This window comes from Antechinus flavipes, chromosome 1 (genome assembly GCF_016432865.1).
Source record: "Antechinus flavipes isolate AdamAnt ecotype Samford, QLD, Australia chromosome 1, AdamAnt_v2, whole genome shotgun sequence".
Lineage (NCBI taxonomy): Eukaryota > Metazoa > Chordata > Mammalia > Dasyuromorphia > Dasyuridae > Antechinus > Antechinus flavipes.
This window is the reverse complement of record NC_067398.1, coordinates 664,617,116-664,636,348: the sequence shown is the minus strand read 5'-3', so window position 1 is coordinate 664,636,348 and position 19,233 is coordinate 664,617,116. Positions and strand designations below refer to the sequence as shown.

The window sequence follows — 19,233 nt, the reverse complement described above, 5'->3', positions numbered from 1 at the left end:
CCTTCCATGGTCACATTCAAAGGTATATATTGTAGAATGGATTATTTGTGGAGTACAGCTTGGTCTTATTTATCCCATGAAATCCCTTCTAGCTTTATATTATTTTCTTATTTTATTAAAGAATGCATCTATCATGCCAGATCGCTGTTCTCATTCTCTCCTGTTGATTACAGGAGTGGATTATCTGGACACATTATCTCCTTTATCCCAGTGCTAAACTTTTATTTGAGATGATTTTTGTAAATTGTTTATTTCTAAATATAGTTCTTCCTGTTTCAAATACTCTCTGAAGTAGAATGAATCTTGGAGTTTATTTGGTTCCAATTCATCTTGCATTAGGGGAAAGGTGAAAGTAGTGATTTGTTCAAAAATTACAAAGGTACTAAGTGGCAAAGATGGAATGAACCAAGAACAGGGAATTTCAAGTTAGTCTGTTATACATTCCATTTTATATACAAGGATAACTGCATTTTTAAGTAATTCTCTTCTTGCTTTTCTTTCCCAGCTGATAAATCAGCCCCAGTGTACTAGGAAACCAAACACAGTTCACAGAATTTATCCTCCTGAGATTTTCTGAAAAACCAGAACAACAGGGGCCTCCATCTTTGGGATGTTCCTAGACATGTACTTGGTCACAGTAGTAAGAAATCTGCTCATAATATAAGCCATTGGCTCTGATTCTCACCTCCACATCCCCCATGCACTTCTTCCTTTCCAACTTGTCCTTTATGGATCTACGTGTGGCATCCGCCACAGTCCCCAAGATGACGGGGAGCATCCTGACACTAAATAACATAACCCTCAATGCGGTCTTGCTAAGATATATTTCTTTATGGGTTTTGCTGCTTTGAACAATTTCCTCCTCACTGCAATGGCCTATGAGCATTTTGTGACTACCTATCACCCTCCACACTATGTGACCTGCTAATGTTAGTCTCCTGGATGATAAACCTTCTGTAGGCCTTTCTTCACAGTCTGATGGTAACATACCTAAAGATAGCTGCCATTAGACACAAATAAGTATATAATATGTATGTGTGAAATTATTCTATAAATATTTCTATTTATTAATTTTGGTCTGGATATAGATTGCATTTTACTTCATATGTCCTTTATAGTTAATATGGGTGTTTGAAATGTCAGAATAATTTTTTAATTCAAAACTGTTCCTAAAACAGTATTGCTGTTACTATATTCAATGTTTTCTTGCTTCTGTGCTTTTCTTCATTATTTCATGCTTTTCTGAGATCATCAATGTTATTATTTTTATAGGATAGTAATATTCTATCACAGTCATATACCATGATTTGTTCAGCCATTCCCAAATTGATAGTCATCCTTGCAATTTCCAGTTCTTTGCCACCACAAAGAAAGCTGCTACAAACATTTTAGAACATGTAGGACTTTTTTTTCCTTTTTCCCTAATCATCTTTGGAAACACTGCTAGTAGTACTATTGCTGGGGTAAAAGGGTAATTTAATAACTCTTTGGGCATAATTCCAGATTGTTCTCCAAAATGTTAACATTTAGTAATTTCTCCTTTAATCATTTCAGCTGAACTAGTAGATTCAAAATGATATAACAAGATTATTTATATTTGCAGTATTCTGTTCAGTTATGATTTGTAATTTTTTTTCATATGATTATAAATTGTTTCAAATTATTGTTTTGAAAACTTTCTAGTAATATCCTTCAACCATTTTTCAATGAGAGAATAACCCATATTCTTTTGGCTTTAACAAAGCTCTTTATGTATTTTTGATATGAGATTTTAATCTAATAAACTGTTTGTAAATTTTTCCCAAGATTTCCTGCTTTCTCTCTTATCTTGAATTTTGTTTTTCAAGAAACTTTAAAATTTAATGTAATTGAAATTATCCATTTTATGCCCTTTTTATTTCATGCTATTGTTTATTTGTAAATTATTTGCCTATCCATAATTCTATGTTCTTTTTATAACATATATATATCTGTATATGTGTAATACATATATATGAAACTATATAATACCATACGAAACAATTCAGTTCCATATATGAGTTCTCTTTCTGTTCTTTCATAGGTATTTCTAATTGATTGAAATATCCATGTAACTTAATCATTCACATTACTTTCCAAAAAATTTATTACTATTACTGTACACATCATTCTCTTGATTCTGTTTCCTTTATTCTTCATTATTCCATGCAAATCTTTTTGTTTTTCTAAGATCAATCTGTTCAACATTTCTTAGAGCACAGTAGCATTCCATCATAATCATATATCACAACTTATAATAGGCATCCCCTTGATTTCCAGTTCTTTGACACCACAACAAATGCTGCTATAAATATTTAGAAAGTATAGGTCCTTTTCCTTGTTCCCTAATTTCCTAATTAGGAAACAGATCCAATAATGACATTGCTAGATGCAAGGGTATGCATTTTTATAACTCAAAGGGGATTTCTATTGGGAACTGCAGAATTGAGCATGTAGAAACAAAGCAGCCAGTAAAAAGGGGAAGACTAAAGATGTAAAAGGAGGGGAGATGGGATCAGAAAATTAAAAAATTCAGACAATTCAGAGGAAAAATAAGGAATTGGGTCATCAGCAAAGATATTAGCTCTGGGGATGATTATTTCATGATTTAAGAGGCTGGAGGAGAGGACATCTCCTGTGATTTGGGGATTCCTAAGAGAAAGACAGAGGGCCCAAATTAAATTAATTTATATCAGATGTCCTTTAAATGCCAAGAATATGCCAGGTAGTATGCTATATGTTTTGTCTTCATAAAGAAATATGAAAGTCTCTATTTCCTAAGAGCTTATATTCAAATGTATGAGGAAAACTTCAAGATGTACGCAGATAAACAAAATGAAACATGCAATCATTTGATAGTCTGGGGTAATACTAACAACTGGGGAAATTAAACATTCTTGTTGGAGTAAGCTCTCAAATTTAGAAATAAATGGAGTTAGGGAATCCAAGATATAGAGGTAAATTTGAGCTCTTCTCTGTTCCATGTATGGGAAAGAACCTGTGTAAGGGTTCTGAAAAGAGAGAGATGTGAAAATTGTTACAAATAGGTAAATTTGACTGTATTACTGAGTATTTTGGGGCAGTGATATGAAACAGGCCCATGAACATCAGTTAGAATTAGATTATAAGGGAATTTTAAAGTCATAGGAGTTCTCTATGTTTTCCTATTTATAATAAGGAGCCAGTGAAGCATCTTAACCAAAGCTTTGATTTGGCCAAACCAATATTTGAATGTGATGAAAACAAAAATGATCATGACATCAATTGCACTTTCAACAGATGCGCACTTTCAATATCTCATTGGCACATGGAGTTGATCATAATTTCTGAAAGACTATGTCAAGTATTTCCAAAGCCAACTAAAGAAAAAGACTTCTGTTTATCTGGAGGAGGGGAGAGGAGAGGAAGAAAAAGTTGAAACACATGGTTTTGCAAAGATGAGTGTCAAAAAACTATCTTTTTATGTATTTGGAAAAATAAAATATTATTAAAATCAAAAAAGGGGGAGCATATATAATTATAGAAGAAAAAGATTTCACCTTTCGTATCAGGCAAAGCACATAGAGGCTCACCTAAAGAGCATTGGCCAGCAAGTGAAGATTTTTTTTTTACCACAGTAACTCATCATAGCTGATTGCTTTGACATGGAGGAGATGGCATCTAGAATCCCCAATAATGAAATCTCATATCTATTTCCCCTAATTTCTTCCTCCTTTCCTGTAGCTATATAGGATTTTATAATTTACAAAGCATTCTCATATACTATGTTTGATTTCATGTACACAAAAAAGAAAAGCTAAGTAGTCAGAGTAGATCTTCCAATTTCCATTTCAGAAATGAAGAAATTGAAAAAGATATTAAGTTGACTGTGAGCACACAGCTCATAAATAGTAAAATGAGGACTAAAACCCTGGCCATATCCAGCAATTTTTTAAGCTAGAAAATATCCTAAGGAAGCAAAATATGTTCAACCAGATGTCACTGAGATCATGAGGGAAAAATCAAGGTTCTTTATAATCAATAAGAGCAGAATAAGCCATTAAGGTAGGAACACTGATATTAATCAGTCAACATTTATTAAGCACCTTCTATGTATGAGTCACTTTGTTAAACATTGTGGATACAAAATGAAGCAAAAGACAGTCTTTGACCTCAAGGATCACACAATCTACTGGGTGAGGCAACATACCAACAAATACATACAAACTCTATTCAAGACTAATAGTGCTCAATATATTAATAACTAATAAATTAAGTTAATAAAATTAATAATGATTAATAAATTATTAACAAAGGGAAGACATTAGAACTAAGAGGAGTTGGGAATTGCTTCCAGTAAAAGATGGGATTTTTAGAATTTGGAACTTAAAGGAAGCAAAAGAACCCAGTAGGTGGAGTTGAGTAAGGAGAACATTCCAGATATGGGGTACATTTTAGAAAGTACCCAGAGTCAAGAAATGGAATGTGTTGTTCATGGAATAAGATAGAACCTAGTTTCACTGAAGTTAAGAGTTTATGATAAGGAGTAAGATTATGAAGTGAATTTAATGTCAAACAGAGGATTTTGAATTTGACTTTAAAGAGACAATAGGGAGTCACTGACATTCAATGGATTGAAGAGTGACAGAAAGAAATCTATATTTTAGGGAACATAAGTAAAATGGATAAATGGTGAAAGATTTGAGTGGGGAGAAAAAATGAAGAATCCAAGATTTTTGCCTCCCAATATTTTCATGCAAAGAACTAGTGTCTCATTCCAAAGACAAGGAGCCAATTCCATCACTGAGAAGAGGCTATTTTGCTAATGAGCCTCTTAAGGGCATTTTTTATGTCTTTATTCCTTAGGGTATAAATGAATGGATTCAACATGGGGGTGACTACAGTATACATTACTGAGGCAACTGTGCTCTTCCATGAAGAGTGGGTAGTTGAGGAGCTCAAATACACTCCAAGTCCTGCACCATAGAATAAGGAAACAACAGAGAGATGAGATCCACAGGTAGAAAATGCTTTATACTTACCCTGAGCAGATGGGATTTTCAATATAGAAGAGCAGATCTGAGTATAAGAGAAAAGGATCCCTGTGAGGGAGAGAGTACCCAGTAGTCCAACTAAAATATATACCAAAACATAATTGATAAGAGTATCAGAACAAGAGAGTTTAAGAACCTCAGCAAGATCACAAAAGAAATGTGGAATTTCATGTTCTGTACAGAAGGAGAGTTGTGTTACCATCAGACTTTGAAGAAGAGAATATAGAAGACTTATTATCCAGGAGACCAGCACCAACAGGCCACACAGCTTAGGGTTCATTATGGCTGTATAGCGTAGAGGATGACAGATAGCCACAAAACGGTCATAAGCCATTGCAGTGAGGAGGAAATTATCCAAAGTAACAAAACCCATAAAGAAGTACATCTGAGCAAGACAGTCAGCAAAGGGGATGGCCTTGTTTTCTGTCAAGATGCTCACCAACATATTGGGGACTGTGGTAGATACCACACAGAGATCTACAAAGGATAAATTGGAAAGGAAGAAGTACATGGGAGTGTGGAGGTGAGAGTCAGAGCCAATGGCCAACATTATGAGCAGGTTTCCAACCACTGTGACCAAGTACATGCCCAGGAACAGCCCAAAGAGAGGCCCCTGCTGTTCTGGTTTTTCAGAAAATCGCAGAAGGATAAATTCTGTGAATTGTGTTTGATTTCCTGGTATTATGAGATTGATTTTTCTGCTGAGAAAGAGAAGTGAGAAGGGTATAACATGAAAATATGATTATCTTTGTAAATGAAATGGAAAGAACCCCAAGCTTTTACTTAGAATTTCTAAGTTATTTCCCTGTCTCTGTCATTTATTACCTGAGATCTTAGACAAGACACCATTTACACATGCAACCTCAATGCAAGATGAAGGATGTGGACCTAAAGATATCTACAATCCTTTCCAGTTCATTGAGTCTTTGAAACATGAACAATCACATTTAGTAGTGAACAATTTATGAATACAATCTGAAACTTGTTCAAAGCATCAATGACCATTGAACACTAAGATAAAGAGGGGGATAGTATTCCTCAATGATAACGGGATATGAACAGGCAGTTTTCTCATTAAAAAAATCAAAACAACTTATAGTTATATGAATAATGCCCTAAAATGTTATTGATTGCAGAAATACAAATTAAACAATCTTGTGATATTATTTTACACCTACCACATTGGCTAAAATGATTGAACAGAAAAGCAGCATTTTTAACATGGATGTGGGAAAACTGAATCACTAATTCACTGCTGATGGAACTGTGAACTGACCAACCCCTTTTAGAAAATAATCTGAAATTATGTCCGAAGAGTTATTAAATGGTCTATATGATTTGATGCAGAAATATCACTACTCAGTCTGTTTCCAAAGATGATTAGGGAAAAGGGGGAAAAAACTCTATATGCTCTAAAATATTTCTAGTAGTCTTTGTGGTGACAAAGAACTGAAAGTTGTTGAGCTACCCATTAATTAGGAAATATCTGAATGAGTTATGGCATACAATCATGAGGAAATACTACTTTGCTATAGGAAATTATGATCTCAATGATCTTTAAAAAATGGATAGACTTGGACAAAATAATGAGAGAAATAAGAAGAACCAAGAGAATATTGCATATAGTAAGAGTGATATTTTTTAAGAACAACTTTGACTGACTAAGTCATTTTGATACCTTAAGAACCCAGATTAATTACAATGGAAATATGAAGGAAGATGCTATCTACGTTCAGAAGAAAAACTGATAAATAGAATGATTTGACAAAAATATGCATTTTATACATGTGCATATGTATATGCACATATGTTACACAAACACATTTAATATTTGCATCTAATGGTAGCTGTCTTCAGAGCAGTAGAGGAAGGAGAATTTTAAAAAAACAATATATCATTATTACAATTTTTTAAATTGCAAGGTTCACTTAATAGATTATAAATTCATGTGATCTTTTTTATTCTATTATGTTGCTTATTTTGTTTCAAAAATCACAAAATAATATAATTTTTAAAAAATTTAAATGGCACCAAAAAATTTGTCTAGACATTAAAAAAGAAAGAAAAAAAAGAGATATTAAGAGCAGGGCAAGTCTTATTCAGCACCCAATATCAAAGAGAAAAGATTGAGAACTTATATTACAGAAAGATTTGGGCCACCCATTTTTTAAACTTGAAATCAGTTTCCATAAAAATGAAAAGGACCTCATAAGAAATAGAATATTAAACTTTTCCCACCAAAAAATTCATTCTATATTATGCATATCAAATGAGCATTTTTTCCTTTCCTTAAACACCTCCATGGAAAGAAAAACTCTTTCCTGAGGCAACACATTCTACTCTGGGTTTCCTTTCTATTGAACTAAAATGTGCTTGTTTTCAAAATCTATCCAATGATCTCAGTCTACTCTCTGCAGAAAAAAATCCCATTTCTCTTCCCCATAACATCCCTTTAAAAATGTGAACACAGTTAGCTCATATTGCATCTGTTTGGTCTCCCAAAGTTCAAGTAACTCTAATTTCTTTAGTTGACCAACATAAACCCTTCGCAATCCTGATTGCTCTCCCTTGCATCCAGTCTATACAATCAATCCTTTCCAAATTGTGGTACACAGAACCAAACACAAAATTTCAAATGAAATCTTACTATGGCCAAGGACAACTAGATAATCACCTCCTTCTTATTGGAAGCTTTGACTCCTTTAAGGCATGTTAAGTTTTTAGGTCATTTGGTCTGACTTGTCATTGTTAACTCATAGTGACTTTACAGTCTACTAGAAATTCTCACATCATTTTTTAAGGAATTGGAATCTTGTATGAGGGGAGAATCTATGGGCTTGTGTATTTTCTCCTTTTTATATGCTGCAACCACACATAGCTGGCAGTAAATGAGATCAGCCTTCCAATATCTGGCAAACCTATGTTGCTAAGCCTCCCTTGATATAGTCAAGAGCTGTACATAATGAAAGGGCAACTCTCTTGAGATTCTGCTCCATCAGCCTTGAAAAATACAGGGATAACCAAAGAATAATGTCTTACAATTGTGACATATTCTATAATCTTTCAAAACTCTGACATTCTATATTCTACCGTCCATCCTACCTGACCCTCAGTTTTAATGTATGTGGCATTTAAAAAGGAAAAAAATTCACTGCTACGTGTGTCCCTGGGTAACAACACTGTGGATAGAAGATGGATCCAGGATTAAATGGGAGTATTTAGTCCAAGAAGGTATTTCTAGAAATAATGGAGTCAATTCTCCACCTAACACTGAAGGGTAGAGTTAATTACGAATAAGGGTAGAGCCATCTATTATGTTCTTTATATTAACTAGAATAGTCAAGAACAGTCTGAGTAAAAGAGACAGAAATTTTAGGCAGATAGGCCCTTTGTGAATTCTAGAACCAGTGAACTTCAGAATTTAAATGAACCCCAGAAGTCATTTAGTCCAACTTAGCCCTAAATAACCTATAAAAAATCGTGATGTGACTGAGAAAAGCAAAAACTAAGTTCTTCCTACAGAACTAGGCACACAGCATGAATTTATTAAAATTTTACTATGTAGCATATATTGTGCTAATAAGTGGTGAGGCAGAGAGGAGGAAGATACCAGTACAAGGGCATGAATACAGAGCCTGGAGAGACATAGACAGGAGAATAAAGAATGATAAATCTGAGCTTTTCCCAAAATGGAGAACTCACCAATGTGGAAAAGGAGGATGACATGGTGATATGAAGTTTGAGGGTGAAATACCCTTGGTCATTGAGTCATGATTATGAAATCCAGAGTCAGAAACACAGCAGAGAAAATGATAAAAGCTCATTTTACAAATGATAAGTAATTATCCAGCTGTCCCTTGAGCAGGAAATATACCACCTCCTGATAGAGCCCATCCTATATTTGGAAAACTTTACTTATTAAGAAGTTTTCTTGCTGGTTTGTTTGTTTTCTTGAAATCAAGTCAAAATTTGTCCACTCTAGGTTAAAGAAAACCTCTCTAATTCTTCTTAATAACCCTTTAAATACTTAAAGATAGCAAGTTTTGTCCTTAGAGGACAACTTCTAGTGGAGTTTGGGGATAGTTCTCTAATATTTATAAACTAAAGTATTTAAAGACTTCCATCATTATGATTACTCCATTAATTTTGAGTTGATATCAATTAGACTTCACTGGTTTCTAGGAAAAAGCAATTCTTAAGGTTGAATGGCACAAACAATTTGTATAAAACAGCACACACCAAAAGAAAAACTGGCAGTGATATACTCTCCCAGAAGCATAGCCATCATTCAGGGAAAAGTGAGAGTAAATTTAGAGTATTTGTTACAAATGGAAAATAAATCTTGGCTAAGTACTTTTTCTAAAGGTCTTTTTCTCCTTTACATGCAGCCCTAATGAAATTCTTCCTAGCATGCTGTAATGTCTGCCTGTATCTCTTGTAGAGTCTCAATGCTGCAATTATTAGGAAGGTTTTCCTCTATCAAACTGAATTTTTTAAGTTTTCATGCATTATTCTCAGTTCAATTCTCTGAGGCCATGCAAAACAGACCTAATCTTTCTCATAACAAATTTTTGAAATCTTTTTTTCTCCCCCATCATGATATCACATATCTAATCCAAACTTTTGCTTGAATATTTCTACTCTTTTTTTTGGACTCCTTTCTCTGTCTCTCGTCCCCCAGCCCTTTTAACTCCACATCTTTAGAGGTAGATAAATGCATTGATCATGATCTCTAGTTCAAATATGATTGCACTGTATACAACTATACAATATGATACCAGACACTTCCTGGATAGGAATAATTTCTCTTAGTAGAATTCAAGAAATACTAGTTACTTTTCACAAGCCTTTATGGAGAGGAATGGGAATAGGAATAAAATGTAGAAAGGAAGGAGAATGGTATAGGGATATATAACAGAATCACAAGAAATAAGTAAGAATTTCAAATCATCTGTTCTTACCCTTATCAAAAGGAGAAAGAGAGAAGGAAAAAAGACTAAGTGGGAAAGATGGCTTAGAATTGACAAAATCAGTAAAAAAATTACATTAGGGTAATAGAGAAAAGACAATAGGAAGTGACATGTAAGTCAATTTTTGCTGAATTTAAGAAAACATAAGGAATGTGCATTTAAGAAAATATAAGAAATGTGATTTTTCACACATCACATAGTTATGTCTCTTAAAGGGACAACAGTTATCTTGGTACATAAATGGACTATATTCCAAATATTATAGAATCTCTGCTGTGTTCTTATCACATATTTCTTCCTGATAATCTCTCTGCAAATTCCACACCAATCTCTGAAATTTCTCTAGGTTTATGGCTATCTCCAGATAATAAGAAATGTTTTTAACCTTTCCACCAAATGTTATTACAGTAGAAAATCTTTCCATTATTTTCCCTACAATTCCTGACCCTGTGACTTGTGCCATGAATGATGAGGTCAGCCAAAAAAAAAAAAAAAAAGCCTTTCAGAGGTAGTTTCACAGGAGTTACCTACACCTTATATGAAACTAGCCACACTATAACCCATTACTTTTTATCTTATACTTTTATAACCCCTCTATCTTCACTAGGCTTTCCCTTGGTGTATCTGAGACTTACCTCTGGCTAAAGATTGTCCTTGGTGTTTGGATTATACTTGGCTGAGATGGATTGGGCCACAAAGAACTCATATCTCTGTTACTGTGACATAAATAAAAATTTATCGTTTTGAAATGATTTTAAGTTCATTAAAAAAAAATTTCACAAAGATGATCTCATTTGACTCTCTCTCACACACACACACACACACACACACACACACACACACACACACAAAAAAAAAATACCATGAAGACAATAAGGAATGTTTGATCCCCATTTTATGGCACAGGGCCCAAAAATGAAAATAATTAGACCAAGGTTTTATTGGCAAGGAAGAAACCTGAACATGACTCAGTGTGCAGGGCTTATTCTACTTTCATTTGCGTTTCTTCCAAACTTGGTCCTGGGCTTTCAATTAAGCTCTGAAGCAGGTCAGATTTTCTTGCTCTATTTGCTAGTCTAGGCTTTAAATTCATCTGTGCTGGATTTGGGAGAATCTCCTTGAGTTTCTGAGCAACAACAGGCTACTTCTCTTTTCTTTTGCTTTCCACTTCTTTTACTCTCTCTCTTCCCAACAACTCCTACCTCCAATAACTTACTGAAAATGACTAATGGGACAGGTTTGACTGACTATATCTGTTAGAATGGAGGATAAGAAAGGCAGATACTTTGGGTTCCAGAAAAAGTGGAGAGTTTGGGGCAGATATTTCTGTAAGGCATGTACAGACTCCCTCCTCACTTTAAATAGCTGGTATCTTAGTCCTAGGGAAGAACAAGAAGGATTTTTGAAATTTCTAGTGCCTATGAGGCTCAATCCCCCAAACTCTTCATTAGAAAAATCCTATATTTGTATTTCCTATCCCTGAATAGCTGAACTCCTTGTGGGACATGAAACAATTATAGAAATCTTCCTAACAGTGAGTGTTATCCAGCATCACACATGAAGTTACCAAACCCTGGAGATCTTGAGTAGGAAAGTAACTCAGAAGCTCTTCAGTCCAATCAGAATTATTATCCCATCTTCCTAACAAGGAATCCTCTGCTTTCTAGGGCATCCCATTCTGCCATTGTACTGTTTTAATTGCAAGAAAGTCTTGGCTTCTGCTGAACCCAAATCAGTACTGCTTATAGTTTCCTCATTGCCTCTAAAGTCCAGAAAAAGAAACCCAATCATCCTTTCGCATCAGATCATTCCAAACTCATGAAGACACCTTTCATATGCAAATAAATTCTTCTTTTCTCTAGGAAAAACATCTCAAGTTTCTTTATTTTGTCCTCATCCATATTATCATTGTGATATATAAGACCAGACATGTGTTCCTATTTAATTTTATTTAATTAAATTTGGCTCATTATTTAAACTGGTTAAGATTTTTTTAGTTATACATGTATAGTCATGCAAAACATTTTCATTTTATCCATGATATATATAAAAGAAAGCAGACCCAAAACTCTAAGAAAAATAAAATTTAAAAGAATGCTTTAATCTTTGTTCACACTTTATCAGTTCGTTCTTTGGGGATAGATAACATTTGTCATCATAAATCCTTCAGAGTTTAAAAAAAAAAACAAACACCTAAATGTTTCACAAAAAGCTTGACATTAAACATTTCCTAACCTCTTCAGAGCTGTTCAATGTCTATTTAATTCTGGTCATTTCCATTCATAAAGTATCAACAATTTTTAGTTATTCCAAAGTATCATTATAGTGGATAGAGAGATTCTGATTAAAAAGATCTGAGTGTGAATATAGCTTTTGACACTTATTAGCTTTGCATCTTTGGGCAAGTCACTTAGTCTACCTAAGCCCTCACTTTCTGAATGAATAAAATGTTGATAATAAAATCTATCTTACATATTTTTGTAACAATAAAATAAAATAATATAAAGGGAACTAACAACCTAAATCCCTATGTATATAATTTATTGCAATTGTTATTATCACTATAATTATATGTCATCCAGAGACCCCACAAATTATCAAAATTGGTTGATTATTGTCCTTCATTCTCAAAGGGAATCAAAATGACATCACTATTTGGAGTCAAGTTGAAGTATGTCTGACTGTGACTGATCAGAGCAATACAAGCTTGAAATGCTCAGACACAAGCTTAAAATGCTCAGACCTAAGCTGGGCCCAGAACATCTATATGAACATTTGGGGTGGCTTCTCTAACTTTGCGCACCTTGCCTTACTTCTGAGAAACTTCAATTATGCTTTACACCTAGAGCACAGTACCTTCTCTAATGAAGGCACACGTCTCCCATATCATACAATAAATTTTAAAATTCTAAAGAGAGAAATTGAAAGTGTCCTTATATTACCTTTTTTAACCACCCTGTGAGCACTTGTCCTGTGTGAGTTCTCCATAAAAATCTTTTAGGCAAACATACATTTGGCAATTTAAAAATATGTCTTGTCCAACAGAATTCCACTCTCTGCAATAGAGTTTGAATGTTGGTCAGTTTAGTTCGAGAAAGACTTCAGTACCTGGTATCTTATCGTACCAGGTGATTTTCAGAATCTTCCTAAAACAATTCAAATAGAAGGGATTAGGTTTCCTGCCATGGTGCTAATCAAGTGTTCTAGTTACATAGGTATACAAAAATGATGTCAGCATAATGGATAATATGGTAATACTTCTATTCTTTCCAAAGATTGAGCTAGTTCTGACAATGCTTGCATCAACTTCATTATCCATGTGGATATCACTGGAGAGTTTACTGACAAGATAAGTGAAGTTATTCACTGCATTCAAAATTTCTCCGTTTGTTGTAACCAGTGGTTTCACTTTTGGATGGTGTAGTATTGGCTGATGGAGTACCTATATTTTCTTTTTATTGTTAGGTCAAAATTAGCACAAGCAATAGAAAAATGATTCATATTTTTATTTATTGCATCTTAGCTATGGGGGCTACATAGAATATATAATGCAAACAACAAAAAAAAAAGTATGTACCAGCATTCCGTTCACTTCAGTTTTGGCTTGTAGTCTTTTCAAGTTGAAGAAATTACCATCATGCCATCATGAAATGAAGAAAAATTCTTAAGAACTTTTCTGAGCAAGCAAATTTTGACATAATTTTCCCATAAACTCTCATGAGTGAAAGTATTAAAAATCTTTGTCAGATCTACAGATGTTTATAGACCTCAGTTCTGTTCCTGACATTTCTCCTGGACTTGACAGGCAGCAAACACCATATCAGCTCTTTCTCAGCCCTCTCTAAAGTCACACTGACTCTCAGGTAGATGACCTTCTTTCACATATAGGATCAGCCTATTAAGGAAGACTCTGACAAGAATTTGTCAGCAATGACTAAGAGAAATCCCCTGTGATTGTTGCAGGGCAATCTCTTCCCTTTGTCTTTACAGAGATGGACAATGGAGGCATCTTTTAACTACTGAAGCATAATTTTTTTTCATAAAATCTGGAAATTTTCAGGCAGTTTTTGTATGAGCAATGGACTCCCCATGTTGTATATCTCAACTGGAATAGAATCAGCACCAGGTGCCACATGAAATTTGCCACATGAAAGAAGCTCAATGGCATTCAAAACCTCTTCTTCAGTTGGAGCCTCAACTAGAGAAGGATTGACTTCAATCTAAGGTAAATAGTCAGCTTTAATTGATCACTGTCTGTTGAAAACTCTATGGGATATTCGGCCCATTTCTCTAGGATTATTTTCTTATCACTAATCAATGTGGCTCTTTCACCACTAATTAGATGAAATGCACCATAGGTCATACAACATAAAACCACTTTGGATTATAACTATCAACATAAAACTAAATTTCACCTTCCTTTTTATTGATCCAAGAATCCTACATCTCTCTAAGTTTCGATTATATTTTGATTCTGATGGAATTGAATGCTACCTTCTTACAGATGGAAGAATATTCTTTGGTATACTCTGTGGGGCACTCAATTTTCATTTTACAGCTTTTGAATTTCCCCAACTTTTTTGTCAAACCAGTCTTGATTTTTGCAAGTGTTCTGACCCAGATGAGCAAATTCAGTGCTGTACACCAAATCTCTGAAAGATACCACTTTTCTGCTCCACTGTTGCCAACTTACTCTCTAAATTAGCAACAAACTGTTGGCTCTGGGAAGCAATCTAATCTGTTGACATTAATTCTTCTGGTAGTCTTGTAATCTTTTTGCTTTGAGGCTGCCACTTTTGCTGAATGTGAATATTTTACTTGAAGAAAAGTCTATGATCAATCCAGAATTCTGCACCACACATTGTGTTGGTCACTCTCACATCCTGTCTCTCTTCTTCTTATAATCATATAATCTATTAAACACCAAAGCTTGATGCAATGGTGCATCCATGAAGTTTTACTGCATTTAAATAAATGGAATATAGTATTGATGATGAAGTCATAAGTTGTACAAGTCTACAGTAGTGAGTAACCATTGCTGTTGCTGTTTCTAACTCTATTCTTCCCTAGGACTCCCTGCGATGTCTGGTAATCAGAGACTATTCTAGCATCAAAGTAAGCCAGAATTATAAGCTTGACTTCTTTTGACATATTGATGATAAGAGTCTCCAAGTCTTCATAAAAACATTTAATCTCATCAGAGTTTGTCACAGGATACACAGGTACTGATGATGGTGGTATGGCATTTTCCAAAATGTAACAATTGCCTGTCATTCATTCCTTTTTGATAGGCATACAAGTCTGTTTACTAGATTAGTTTTGGTTGCAAATTCTACACCAGTTTTACAACATTCCCTTTCACTGTGCATATTCTCCAAAAATGTGTATCTAGCTCTAACTTCAAGCTAGTTTTCACTTGCCAGCTTTGTTTCACTCAGGATAGCTATTTGGATGTAATACCTGTTGAGTTCTCTTGCAACAAGAGTTGCTCATCTTTCAGGTCGATTGGATTTTGTGCTATTTGTATGCACATATTCCATGTACTGATGGTGAGTGAAATCCACTCTACAGACTTTTTTTATGTTTACACTGCAGAGTAAGGTCCCCACCTGCTGCAGCAATCAGGCCAGAGTTGGATAAGCAGACATTTTAAACTACCTTTTCTAGGCCCTTCCTCACACTTTAAGGTAATCAGTTCAATCCTTAAAAGGCTGGTTAGACATCCAGAACTCTTTCAAATCCCACTATTACTTTCAGAGAGAAGACTACTCTATAACTTGGATCACTGTATTCAAGATTGTGGCTACAACTCCCAGTGTATTCATACTTGCTGCTTCATCACTCACCCATCACCACAGGACTTTGAGATTGACAGAGATAGTAAGATGGAATGAGTTTTGTCTTTTGATCCATGTATAAATTGAATTTAAGTGAATCAGAGTTGCACGAATCATCAACCTCATTCTATCTTCTAGAGTCCTCACCATCCAGTGGCAAGACAAAGTCAAGACAAGTGGTGATGGCTCAAGATGCAGTGGATGACCTTGGTGTCTTTGGTGTTTAACCAAGCTCTAAGTGTGCCTCAGTGCCCACTTCATCTGCCTTCATGGTCATTAGCACAGATTGTTCTCATTCATCCATTCTACTAAGAGAAGTTTTCACATGCTTGGGGTAAATATCCCCCTAACTCACCAGAGAGGTTGAGATTCCTCAGTTGCCCTCAATCTGCCAAAACAATTTACCAGGATGTGGCCACTGTACATACTACAGCTTCTTGAAACCACAGGTGAAAATTAGGTGGATAAGATTGACACCAAAGGTGGAAAGCATCCCTCACAGCAAAGGGATGGTTTCCTTAGACACACTCTACACCTTAATTAATCAAAGTTGCTCAATAAGTCTATTAATTTAATTCATTTAAATTCATTAAGTATCAATAATTCATTATTCATTACAAAATGTGATTGGAAGGATTACAGTGTAATAGACAGAGGGGTTTTGATTAGAAAGATTTGAGGAAGATTTTGGGAAGATGGCAGAGTAGATCAGAAAATTTCAAGATCGCCATATTTCCCCCATAAGCAGAACAAACTTGCTCCTCAGGGTAAACATCGAAGGATGAAAAACAAAGAAGACTTGGGGAGGACCAGGAGTCATCCTGGAATAATCCAAGAAGTCCCAAAGGGAAACCTCAGGACAAGTTTTAACCAGTATGAAATGCAAACACCTCCAGGTTAGCTCCAGAGAAAAAACAAGTGGTTGGAACCCTGGGGCTAGATGATTTCTGACTAAAGCTTCAGCTGGAACTACAAAAACTTTCACCTCCTTGACAACGTGTGGAATCCGGGACCTAAGTTTGGGAAGGCTGAAGCAACCTCTGCTGGTCAGGAATATCAGTTCTAACTGTGCTGCTAAGACACAGCCCCAGGTGAGAAGACATCAGAATACCAGGGGAGGGAAGAAGCAGTAGAGTAGACACATTGCTGACATTGGACACTTGCAGAAGGATGGAGATTTTGATTTGGAGTTCCAGGTCAGAGGGGAGAGCTAAACTAAAGGCACAATTCTCTCCTTTAGGATTAGAGGTGCTTACACTAATAGCTTTTTTAAAAAATGGACCGACAAAGAAGAAAGAACCCAACTCTAGTAATTTACTATGAGAACAGGGAAGAGTTGCAGTCATCTTCAAAGGAGGACAGTGAAATTTTAAAAAGCTTCTTCTATCCCAAAGAATAAAGTTAAATGGCTACCTGCCCAGAAAGAATTTATAGAAGAACTCAAAAAAGACTTTAAAAATCAAGTGAGAGAGATTGAGCAAAAACTAAAATTAAAAGAGAACGATCCAGGAAAAACAAAATATTGGATTTAAAAATTACCAATTAGAAAAGGAGATTCAGAGTCTTAAAGAAGAAAATAATTCTCTGAAAAATAGGATTGGGCAAGTAAAGCTACAGAAGTGGGACAGAAAACCTGAGACCAAAAATAATGAAAAAAAATTAAAGAATGAAAAAATAGAATAGAATGTAAAACATTTATAAGAAAAGAAATAGATACAGAGAACAGATCAAATATATCTATATATATATATATCTATATCTACATAGATATAGATATATATAGAAGAATAATTGTACTGCCTAAAAGCTGTAAAGAAAAAAAAAGAACTTTGATATAATAATGCAAGAAATAGTCAATGAAAATTGTCCTAGAGTGATAGACCATGAAGGGAAAGTAGAAACTGAAAAAAATCCATTGATCACCATTTCAAAGAGATCTGTTTGTGAAAAGCATATAGGAATATTATTGCCAAATTTCAAAATACCCAAGTCAAAGAGAAAGTTTTGCAAGAAACAAAAATGATTCAAATATGCTAGAGCTTGGAATTGTACAGGATTGATCAGCTGCCACAATAAAATACCACAGATTCTGGAATAATTTATGCTAGGAAACAAAAGAACTAGGCATGTGGTCAAAAATATCATATATAGCAAAATCATTGTGTATGTATATTGTGTGTGCATGTTTGTATGTGTATAAGTAGGCATATAATTGTATATATGTGTGTAAATAGAATGTGAGAACTCTCAAACTCAGGCTTATTCTTTAAATAATCCTGACCTAGAAAATCTAAAATTCTAGGATCACACTGCCAAGGAACTCAAACTTTTTTTTCTCTATATTACAGATTGTAATCACAGGAATTGTACACTAACTTTTGTAGCTATGCTGAAAAAAACATACATGTTTTCATCATGTGCTTCTTCAGGAACTTTTATCATTGGCTTGATTGTTCTCCTTTCTTGGGCTCATTCAGGCTAATCTCATTTATTTAGTATTTTCTGTTTCCCACTTACATGTAAAAATAAATTTCAACATTTGTTTTCAAAACTTTAAGTTCGGGCTTATTCCCCAAAGAGATACAAAAGAAGGGAAAGGGACCTGTATGTGCCAAAATGTTTGTGGCAGCCCTGTTTGTAGTGGCTAGAAGCTGGAAAATGAAAGGATGTCCATCAATTGGAGAATGGTTGAGTAAACTGTGGTATATGAATGTTATGGAATATTATTGTTCTGTAAGGGATGACCAGCAGGATGAATACAGAGAGGACTGGTGAGACTTACATGAACTGATGCTGAGTGAAATGAGCAGAACCAGGAGATCATTCTATACCTCAACAACGATACTGTTTGAGGATGTATTCTGATGGAAGTGGATCTCTTCGATAAAGAGAGCCTTAATTGATCAAAGATGGACAGAAGCAGCTACACCCAGAGAAAGAACACTGGGAAATGAATATAAACTGCTTGCATTTTTGTTTTTCTTCCCAGGTTATTTATACCTTCTGAATTCAATTCTCCCTGTGCAACAAGAAAACTGTTCGGTTCTGCACACATATATTGTATCTAGGATATATTGCAACCCATTCAACATGTAAAGGACTGCTTGCCATCTGGGGGAAGGGGTGGAGGGAGGGAGGGGAAAAATCAGAACATAAGTGAATGCAAGGGATAATGCTGTAAAAAATTACCCTGGCATGCGTTCTATCAATAAAAAGTTATTAAAAAAATAAAAGAAGTTTCCTTAATAAAAAAAAAAAAACTTTAAGTTCTGTGAAGGACTCCTCCCAAAATCCTTTTATGCCACAGATGTGGTACTGATACCTAAACCAAGTAAGATGAAAACAGAGAAAGAAACTTATAGACCAATTTCCCTA

General features: G+C 34.8%; 1 protein-coding gene across 1 annotated transcript; it reads right to left on the bottom strand.

The window, feature by feature from the left end:
* Nucleotides 1-4,797: 4,797 nt before the first annotated feature.
* On the bottom strand, nt 4,798-5,637 carry LOC127548212 (olfactory receptor 7D4-like). Its single transcript, XM_051975501.1, has 2 exons — nt 5,286-5,637; nt 4,798-5,000 (listed from the first exon to the last, which is right to left on the bottom strand). Exons 1-2 carry the CDS (start codon nt 5,635-5,637, stop codon nt 4,798-4,800), a joined length of 555 nt encoding a protein of 184 aa, XP_051831461.1.
* Nucleotides 5,638-19,233: the final 13,596 nt, after the last annotated feature.

Coding starts and splice junctions, on each gene's coding strand:
- LOC127548212 (XM_051975501.1), bottom strand. CDS start 5,637: ATGTACTTGGTCACAGTGGTTGGAAACCTGCTCATAATGTTGGCCATT. Junction 5,001..5,285: donor GGTGCTGGTCTCCTGGATAA/TAAGTCTTCTAT, acceptor GATCTCATCTCT/CTGTTGTTTCCTTATTCTAT.